General features: G+C 38.4%; 1 protein-coding gene across 1 annotated transcript; it reads right to left on the bottom strand.

Moving 5' to 3' along the window:
• Positions 1 to 6,876: 6,876 nt before the first annotated feature.
• LOC111805582 (23 kDa jasmonate-induced protein-like) lies at positions 6,877 to 7,440 on the bottom strand. Its single transcript, XM_023690696.1, has 2 exons — positions 7,021 to 7,440; positions 6,877 to 6,915 (listed from the first exon to the last, which is right to left on the bottom strand). The coding sequence occupies exons 1-2, from the start codon at positions 7,438 to 7,440 to the stop codon at positions 6,877 to 6,879; spliced, it is 459 nt and encodes a 152-aa protein (XP_023546464.1).
• Positions 7,441 to 10,239: the final 2,799 nt, after the last annotated feature.

The following is a 10,239-nucleotide window of genomic DNA, read 5'->3' on the forward strand; positions in this document are numbered from 1 at the left end:
TGCCATTCCAAAGGTTTACCCGATGACTTTCTAGTGACCTCTTTCAAGTGTTTCACGATGTCATGTCACCACGAAGATGATCAGCATGTGACAACAACCTTTTCTCAGTGTTCTGTTAGGATCATACAACAATGCACACACTCATATAGATGAACACAAAAAACATGAGAGAGAAAATGCAAGGAGAATATTGGCTAAAGGTTTATATTGGTGACTTGGTATGTACAATAAGAGATAATACAAAGAATGCAGAAAGTGTATTTTCATGCACGGCTTAAACGGGTATATATATGGTTCAGTTGAGTATATATAACTTTACCAGATATAACTATTACTATATGTAACTATATACCATATATAGCTTTACGAGATATAGCCTTTTATTATACATAGTTGTTTACTATATATGACCATATGTCATTTATCATATATAGGTATAACCATTGAGTGAGATATAAATAAGCAGGCTCCATAACACAACATCTTCACTGAACCATACCAATTGAGGCTTTGCACAACCTCATTTTTCCAACATCAACACATGTTGTCAGCATGTTTGCTAAATTCTTTGCACCCTCTATCTTCTCCAAACACATCACCATCTTCCACTAACCTACGCCTTTTGATGTGTTTTGTCTTTGATAGAACCGTGTTCTTCACCAAATGTATGACACTCGGACTATCTATATGAAGAATCTTCTCGCACGGCTTCTTGCCTAATTCTTCAAGATAGTAGTCATCCATATCATTTTCTTTCCAGGTTCAACTATTGCCATGTACTCAGCTATAGTAGATGAAGAAGCAACATAATTCTGAAGCCTAGACATCCAACTCATCTCATCATCCATGGCTTGCTCCTACTTGGTTGTATCCTCCAACTGTAGGCCATCATCAAAGGGCTCTGGTTTCCCCTTTATCAGCCAGCAATAGATAGTGTAATAAAGGTACATCTATATGGTACTCTAATAGTTCTGGATGATCCTCCCAATACCCGCTTAGGTGTCACTTGCTCCACATTTGGTTCCTTAGCAACAGTCTCAAATGTTTCTCGAGTATCTACTACAACATCACTATGTGAATTGTTCCACAGCTCAACCACAACTTCCAATTGCTTCGTTATCTTGAAACTTTCTTCTCTTTGTTCTTGTACATGAATTTTTTTTATCAAAAATCTTGTCACAGTGTCTTAGAATTTTTTTGTTCTTAACATCCCAAAACGTGTACTCAAACATGTCAGAATCATAGCCTATGAAGTAGCAATTCACAGCCTCAGTGTCAAGCTTGTCATCCTTCTCTAGATTAACACGAACATACGCAGTGTAACCAAAAGTTCTCAAGTGAGAGTACTTGAGTTCTTTTTCTATCCATACATTTTCTAGCAATTTGAACCCCAAGGGTATTGTGACCCTCTATTGATCAAGTAGGTTGTTGTATGTATAGCAATCTGCCTAGAATGTCTTTGGCAATGCAGAATGAATCTTCATACCCCTTGCTCGCTAATTCAATATTCTGTTCATTCTTTCAGTAATGTCATTTTATCTTGTTCACCGGAAACTGTCCTCGTTAATCTAATTTCCTCAGCTATACAAAATGCTTTGAATTCTGACTTGTCGTACTCTCGTCCATTGTCAAACCTCATATATTTGATTTTCAAGTCGATTTGGCTTTCAACTTCAGCTTTCCATTTCTGACTTGTGTTTTAGGAAATAAATCCACACTTTCTTGCAGAAATCATTGATGAAAGTGACGTAAAACTTTGATCCACCAAGTGATGAAATTGAAGATGATCCCCGAACGTCTGTATGAACCATTAATAATTGCACTTTCTTTAGTTCTCTAGCAGCCTTTGTGAAGCTAACTCGTTTCTGTTTGTACATAAGACAACTCTAACAAAGACCCATATCAACAAATTTCAGACTTTCTAAAACTCCTTTCACAGCCAGTATCTTCATTTTTCTTACGCTCAAATGTCCAAGTCTATTGTGCCATACACTTGAATTTGCACTCTCAGCAACATATGTCATGTTTATACACACTACAGTGGTGTATAAGGTTCTAGATTTTGTGCCATTAGGCACTCTAAGTACATCAATTATAGTAAATTAGCTAGCATGTTCAAAAGCATTAAAACTCAATGAGCTTGAATACTAACCTTTTGTCGCTCAAGTTTCTTCTTCCTCACGAACCGGTTTCGAACCACCACTAGTGTCTTCTCCACTATTTTTTGACCTTAGAACAGGATTGTGGAATCCGGTGAGTGACTAAACTTGGGAGGGATTTAGTATATATGAAGAGAGAGTTTGTGAGAGGTTTTTCTCAAGGTTTTCCCAAGCCAGACCTTCCATGTACCATAATCACTCTATTTATAGAGTCATGTTTGCATGTTCATGCAAATTTGAGATCACCAAATTTTAACACTCAAAATTACACTCAAATGTTTGGGATTATGTGGCAAGCATGCAAGTTTGAGTTCACCAAATTTTGACACTCAAAATTCCACTCAAATTTGTGGGGTTTATTTGGCAAGCATGCAAGTTTGGTTAAACCAAATTTTGACATCTCAAAATTCCACTAACATGGATTTTTCCATTAAACGAAGTCAACATTTTGACTTTCTTCATTTTAATTCAACAATTATTTTGAATAATTAATTTCAAATTAAAGTAATATTAAATGATTAATTAAACTATTTAATTAATATTTAATATTAATTCAAATGCCAATCCCAATCAATTCCGACACATAATTGATTAAGATATTTAAATCTTATTTAAATATCTCAGATTCTCTCTTTTCGTTTAATTCGTAAATAAAATAAAATTGCGGTTAAATATATCGTATATATGTAACGCATATTCCCTAATTTGAATTCGAACACTTCGAACTCACTCGTCACACTGTTCTATGGTTTAGTCCGATATGAGCTAGCAGAGGGACCTAATGGACCTATAGATCATGGGCTCCAACGATTCAAGATTAACCGATTAAACTCATTAACCTGGTTAACCAACATTCGTTAACTACTAGGACACTCCACTATAGCCTAGTAGTTGCACTCCCCTCACTATAGATATATTTCTGTCCATCTGATATAACCATGATTAGTAAGTCGATCCTTCACAGGTTGTTCGTAACTAGAGCTGGGTCAATTTACCGTTTTACCCCTGAAGTTACTTCTTGTTCCTTATGTCTCACTGATCCTCTAATGAACAATTGGTTTGTGGTCCAACCAGTAAACCGAATCCCTCTCAGGCCAATGAGAGGGTGGGGCCCCTTGTTCAAGACCTGGAGTCAGTGCTTAAGGGAACTACCTTTCTTCTATCCCTAAAAGTGGGTAGGAGTGAATTCCGTCTTGCACCCCACGTCCCCAGCCATTCACCCAGTCTTACCCCTGAAATGGGAGGCCTATTGAGTCGGCGAACTAGAGCCACTCTCACCCATGCAAATCTAAGGATAATTCCGAATAAACAGGAGTTCATGGTTAGCTCAGGATTAAAATCGAGTTACCTAGGTCATCGAATGAAAAGAAAATCAGTCTCAACAGTAAACGACATTATAAAGTGAGAGTGATTTTCTTCATGGTTCGATCTTATGCAATACTCATTGCATAGGACACCCCCACTCACATGTCTCCACATGTACAATTTAGTGATCACATTGTTTATGTCATATACAAAAGTGGGCCGCATCCATAGTATCCCCAAGATAAAGTACTCAGCCTTATCTCCATACTATAGATCATTTTGACTATGTACTTAAATTTGATTCACTTTTATGTCTCTACATATAGTTCAAGTAATCATACTATAGCCAGAGTGTTCTTAGTTTATTGGATTTAGATTAATAATCGTAAAATTCACTTTATTCAAGAACAATCTTTACTGAATAACACAACAATAATAACTTTATTGAAAATAGAATATGTTTTTGTTTACAAACTATGAGTTTTAGGACATAAAACCCAACACATAGCACCCTTCACAATCTTCCACGAACTCTTACCAAATTCTGTTGCATAACCTGTGCTATCCAACTGCCAATAGAAATCAAGTTTTTCTTATGACCAGGAATATATATGATATCCTTTAATGTTCTTTGATCACCTACTGGAGTTTTTATGCAGACGTCCCCTTTCCTTCAATCTCTAAGGTTTTGTTGTCAGCAAGATACTCCTCGAAATTTCCAAATTTAAAATTCCAAAACATCTCTTTATTTGAAGACAAATGAAAAGATGCACATAAAACCAAAATCTAGGATTCAATTGGACTCTCCATGCTGAGGATTAGAGCATCCCCAATGTCGTATGCTGAATTTATAGAATCATTGTCATAATTTGATTTGTGATTCTGCTTCCTCTTTATTCTTGTACAGTATGTCTGAATGTGACATCTTTGTCCACAACTTCAACACGTTACATTTGGTCTTTGGAACATTTCCACGATTCTTTGATATTGATCGGCCTTTGTTTGGGCTCTTTGATTCACTTCTTCCCATTTTGTCAACACTGAGAACACTACTAGGTAAATCCTCAATTTCTCGTATGCGAATACTTTGGCTGAGAACTACATCTCAAATTTCATCACACTTTAGTTTCTTAGATCTTCAGGAACTGCTGATCGCGGCAACAACAACGTCCCACAACTCGGGTAAAGATGACATCAAAATCAATTCTTTAATTTAATCTTCGAAATTAATTTCCACTAAACTGAGTTGACTTATAATCATATTGAAAATATTTGTAAATTGAACAATCTCCGCATTAAATATATCTTGTTCATAGTTGACGAGTTTTCATACATATTTGACAATGCGTTCAACAAAAAGGACGTTGTCTTCTCCTTGATGATGTTGAATGCCACGTTTTTTGACAACATCAACTAGATCAACCTTAAGGCTTGCCGATTCTTGAGGCTCTGTGGTCATGGTATCCGACTTCACCCCAGACAGGGGTTCATGAAGATATTTCTAGTACATATAATCTTCAATCTGCATCTTCCAAAAACTGAAATCGGATCCATCAAACTTCTCAATTCTAATCTTTGAACTTTTCATCTTCACAGATCGTGGTGAATCTCACCTAGCTCTGAGACCAGTTATTAAGATCGCACAACAACTCACACGCTCGATCTAAACACAAAAAATAGGAGAGAGAAAATGAGAGAAATATTGGATAAAAGTTTATATTGATCACTTGGATGAGAATTCAAAAAGTATATTTTCAAAGTAATGCTTAAACCGTTTATATATCATTTAGTTTACTAAATATAGTTTTACAACATGTAATCATCTACTGTATCTAACTCTTTTTTACTGTGGTTACGGTATATATGAACATTTACTTTATATGTCATTTACCAATATAGATTTAGTATGTGTAACCATTGATTGAGCTATAAATAAGCAGCATGGTCCATAACCCAACATGATCTATGACTTTTCACGACGTTGTATCACCACGACGATGACAGGTGTGCGATGGCGACTCAAATATCCTCGTCAATTTGATGGCGCTACCAAATATCAACGAATATGCATAAGAACCACCACCAAAACCCACGGAAAATACATTGAAGAGTCAAGGCTCAATTTGAATACTTATCGGCTAATTCACACCCAATCACTCGCGGATTTCGGTGTACACCAATGTCTAAGGAGAACCCCGAAAACGTTGAACCCCGAAAGATTGTCAAACAATTTAGGTGAAGGAAGAAAATAAGGAAACTGTGAGATGATAGAGATAATTCGTCAGTCTTAACATTTCTTTAGGATTGAAACCTTTTTTATTCATAAATTTGAGTGATTCTTTGAGTTAAAAGGCTCCACAAAACTAATCTGACAAAGTAAAAGATAAAAGTATTGCAAATTTAGAAAGAGAAATTTAACATAGATATTGTATATATATATATATATATGCATACACATATATATACATATATATATATATATATATATAGATATATAAAGTTTTAACATTTTGGTGCATACATCCATTTATGGTAGCTAGATGTTTTATTTAAACTATGCATGTACAAAGAAAGGCATATATATATATATGATTGGATAAGGTAGGGTGTTAAGGATATTTAGTAATAAATTATAAACAATGTTTCGTTCTCCTCTCCAACCGATGTGGAATCTCACAATCCACCCCCCTTCGGAGCCAAGCGTCCTCGTTGGCACTCGTTCCCCTCTCCAATCGATATGGGATCTCACCTCTTCAGGGCTCAACGTCCTCACTGGCACACCCCCCAGTGTCCACCCCCCTTCGATTCCCAACATCCTCGCTCGCACACCACCCAGTGTCTACCCCCTTCTGGGCCCAGTGTCCTCGTTGGCACACCGCCCTGTCTTACTTTGATACAATTTGTAACAGCCAAAGTCTACCGCTAACAGATATTGTCCTATGGGCTTTCCGTTTTAGATTTTCCCTCAAGATTTTAAAACACGTCTATTAGGGAGAGGTTTCCACATCCTTGTAAAGAATGATTCGTTTCCCTCTCAACCGATGTGGTATCTCACAATCTACCCCCTTCGAACCCCAGTGTCCTCGCTGACACTCGTTCCCCTCTCCAATCGATATGGGATCTCACAATTCACCCCTTTTCAGGGCTCAGCATCCTCGCGAGCACACCGTCCAATGTCCACCCCTCTTCGATTCCCAGCATCCATGCTAACACACCATCCAGTGTCTACCCCCTTCGAGGATCAGCGTCCTCGTTGGCACACCGCTCAGTGTCTAGCTTTGATACCATTTGTAACAACTCAAGTCTACCAACAAATATTGTCCTCTCAAGGTTTTAAAACACGTCTGTTAGTGAGAGGTTTCCACACCCATATAAAGAATGTTTCGTTCCCCTCTCCAACCAATGTGGGATCTCACAGGTCACTCCTTTTCAGGGCCCAACTCATTCCACTCTTCAATCAATATGAGATCTCAGAAACATAATTGATTTTCGTTTGAAAAAAGGGTATAAACATTTTTAAAATAAAGAGAAATGTTGTTAAGAATTGAGCATAAACCTTGTTTGTTGTGAGCTGATATGATGGTGGATTAGACCAAGATAGAAACCAATCAGTAGTTACACCACGCAAGTTTTGGCCTCGATATACAACAGCAGCTTCTGAGCCTGTTGAGTCAGTATCGACATGTAGAAACACACCCCATTGTCCATTTTCAATCCTAATAAGAAAAGGTGAAGCTCCAATACAACCATGCCAATCATGAGTTTTCAAAAGCTTTATGGCATTGCCAGTAGCGTTGTAAATTAAGCCCATTGTTGAGACTTCGGTTCCCCATTGTGCATTCAACTTCTCCAAGTATTCAAGCGCATTCTTATCTTTTGCTCCAACATTCTTCAATTGTAATGCCACGTATGCCCTATCTTCACTTCCTTTCTCCTTTCCTATTGTAATTGGATCGCCAAACACGTTGCATGCCATGGAAAGCTTCAGTAAGACTCTACCAAAATCGAGAAATAAAAACGATTAAACAATAATTTAGTCATGCAACAACTTATACGTAAGAACGATGTACTTAAGATCAAAACAACATTTGTATGGTATAGATTAACTCACAAATTTTATATAAAGAGTAAGGGTGTTACTGGGTTGAGTTGGGTTCGAGAAATTTGTTGGACCAACTAGAAATGTTGAGTTGGCTGGGATTGGTGACCTGAACAACCTGAACAAAGTTTACTACTCAACCCTCTATTTTCGGATTGGGTTGGTGACCTAAGCAATCTGAACAGAGTTTACTACTCAATCCTCTATTTTCGGGTTGAGATTGATGACCTCAGCAATCTAAACAAAGTTTACTACTCAACCCTCTATTTTCGGGTTGGGTTGGTGACCTGAGCAATCTAAACAGAGTTTACTACTCAACCCTCTATTTTCGGGTTGAGATTTGTGACTTGAGCAACCTGAACAGAGTTTACTACTCAACCCTCTATTTTCGGGTTGGGTTGGTGACCTGAGCAGTCTGAACAGAGTTTACTACTCAACCCTCTATTTTCGGATTGAGATTTGTGACCTGAGCAACCTGAATAGAGTTTACTACTCAACCCTCTATTTTCGGGTTGGGTTGGTGACTTGAGCAGTCTGAACAGACGTTACTACTCAATCCTTTATTTTCGGGTTGAGATTGGTGACCTTAGCAATCTAAACAAAGCAGGCAGGCAAAGCAATCTAACGGTGCCTTGCGCAAATGGAGAATCAAAGCAGGCAAAGCAATGTTTGCCTTGAAGACCACCATTGGAGAAGAGATGTTAGAACATATTTGGGATGACAAGACGCCGAAAGAAGCATGGGACACGTTCGTGATGTTGTTCTCAAAGAAGAACGATATGAGGCTACAACTTCTGGAGAATGAGTTGTTGTTAATTACACAACGTGACATGACGATTGCTCAGTACTTCCACAAGGTTAAATCGATCTGTCGGGAGATTACTGAACTAGACCCAAAGTCCGCCATTGTAGAATCTCGAATGAAGAGGATTATAATCCACGAATTGCGACCGGAATATCGAAGCTTCATTACTGCTATACAACGATGGCCCACTCAACCATCACTTGTAGAGTTCGAAAATTTGTTAGCCAGCCAAGAAGCCATGGCTAAACAAATGGGAGGCTTCACATTGAAGGGTGAAGAAGAAGCACTCTACACGATTGAAAGTCGGAGCAATAATAGGCCGTCTACCAAACGTGGATACAATGGTGACAAAAGAAGAAGCCACCAAGGGATTGCACAACCCGAGAGAGCTCAGAAGAACGACAACAAGAGTTTCCAAAGAACGAGATTTGGTGGTATTTGTTATAATTGCGGGAAAAAGGGTCACATGTCTAGAGATTGTTGGTCCAGGAAAAAGTCTATTGAAAGCAATGTGGCAATATCCAAAAAGAAGATAGAAGATGAATGGGATGCAGAGGTACTATGTCCCATAGAAGAAGACGAGCTAGCACTCATGGCGACAATGGAAGACCATATCAACTATGAGAATGACTGGATCGTTGATTCAGGATGCTTAAACCACATGATTGACGATCAAAGCGGTACAATAGAAGAGGGGTGGCCCTCAGAGAAAGGATGTATTACCAGGCCTTGAGCAAATTGAAGAAATTCTTCTACAGAACACGGGGGAGCAAACTGAAGAAATTCTTTTACAAAACACAGAGGAGCAAACTGAAGAAATTATTTTACAGAACACAGAGGAGCAAACTGAAGAGATTCTTCCACAAAAGACGGGGGAGCAAATTGTACACATTTTCTTAAGTGCTGATGTGCCTGAAGATTCAAGTGACACTAGTGTTGGTGAGCAAGAAGTGACTCAACCAAACGAGCCTAGTGAAAATGAAATGACACCTCAACAACTCAGACATTCAGAAATAATCCTAAAGGCAAATCCAGAGTATGCCAACGTAGTAGAAGACGAAGTTAATGAGCTGGAGACATATGAAGAAGCATCACAAAACTCAGCTTGGCAGAAAGCAATGGAGGAAGAAACTATAGCCCTAGAACAAAATCAGACTTGGGAGTTAGTGCCAAGACCAAGAGATACCAAACCCATCTCTTGCAAGTGAGTCTACAAAATAAAGCGTCGACCGGATGGATCAATCGAGAGATACAAGGCTCGAGGATTTTCTCAACAATATGGACTAGACTATGATGAAACATTCAGTCCAGTGGCAAAGATTACTACCGTACGAGTCCTGCTAGCACTCGCAGCAAGTAAAGATTGGAAACTGTGGCAAATGGATGTGAAGAATGCCTTCTTGCACGGAGAGTTAGACAGGGAGATTTATATGAACCAACCAAAGGGATTTGAGAGTGTAGCTAATCCTAATTATGTATGCAAGCTTAGAAAAGCTCTTTATGGACTGAAAATTCTTCCACAAAAGACGGGGGAGCAAATTGTACACATTTTCTTAAGTGCTGATGTGCCTGAAGATTCAAGTGACACTAGTGTTGGTGAGCAAGAAGTGACTCAACCAAACGAGCCTAGTGAAAATGAAATGACACCTCAACAACTCAGACATTCAGAAATAATCCTAAAGGCAAATCCAGAGTATGCCAACGTAGTAGAAGACGAAGTTAATGAGCTGGAGACATATGAAGAAGCATCACAAAACTCAGCTTGGCAGAAAGCAATGGAGGAAGAAACTATAGCCCTAGAACAAAATCAGACTTGGGAGTTAGTGCCAAGACCAAGAGATACCAAACCCATCTCTTGCAAGTGAGTCTAC

This window comes from Cucurbita pepo, chromosome LG11 (assembly GCF_002806865.2).
Source record: "Cucurbita pepo subsp. pepo cultivar mu-cu-16 chromosome LG11, ASM280686v2, whole genome shotgun sequence".
NCBI lineage: Eukaryota > Viridiplantae > Streptophyta > Magnoliopsida > Cucurbitales > Cucurbitaceae > Cucurbita > Cucurbita pepo.

What these genes read in the sequence shown, in the direction of transcription:
- LOC111805582 (XM_023690696.1), bottom strand. Translation starts at nt 7,440, where the DNA reads ATGGCATGCAACGTGTTTGGCGATCCAATTACAATAGGAAAGGAGAAA. An exon ending in ATCAGCTCACAACAAACAAG is followed by an intron (nt 6,916 to 7,020) that starts GTTTATGCTCAA and finishes TATTGATTGAAG; the next exon opens with AGTGGAATGAGTTGGGCCCT.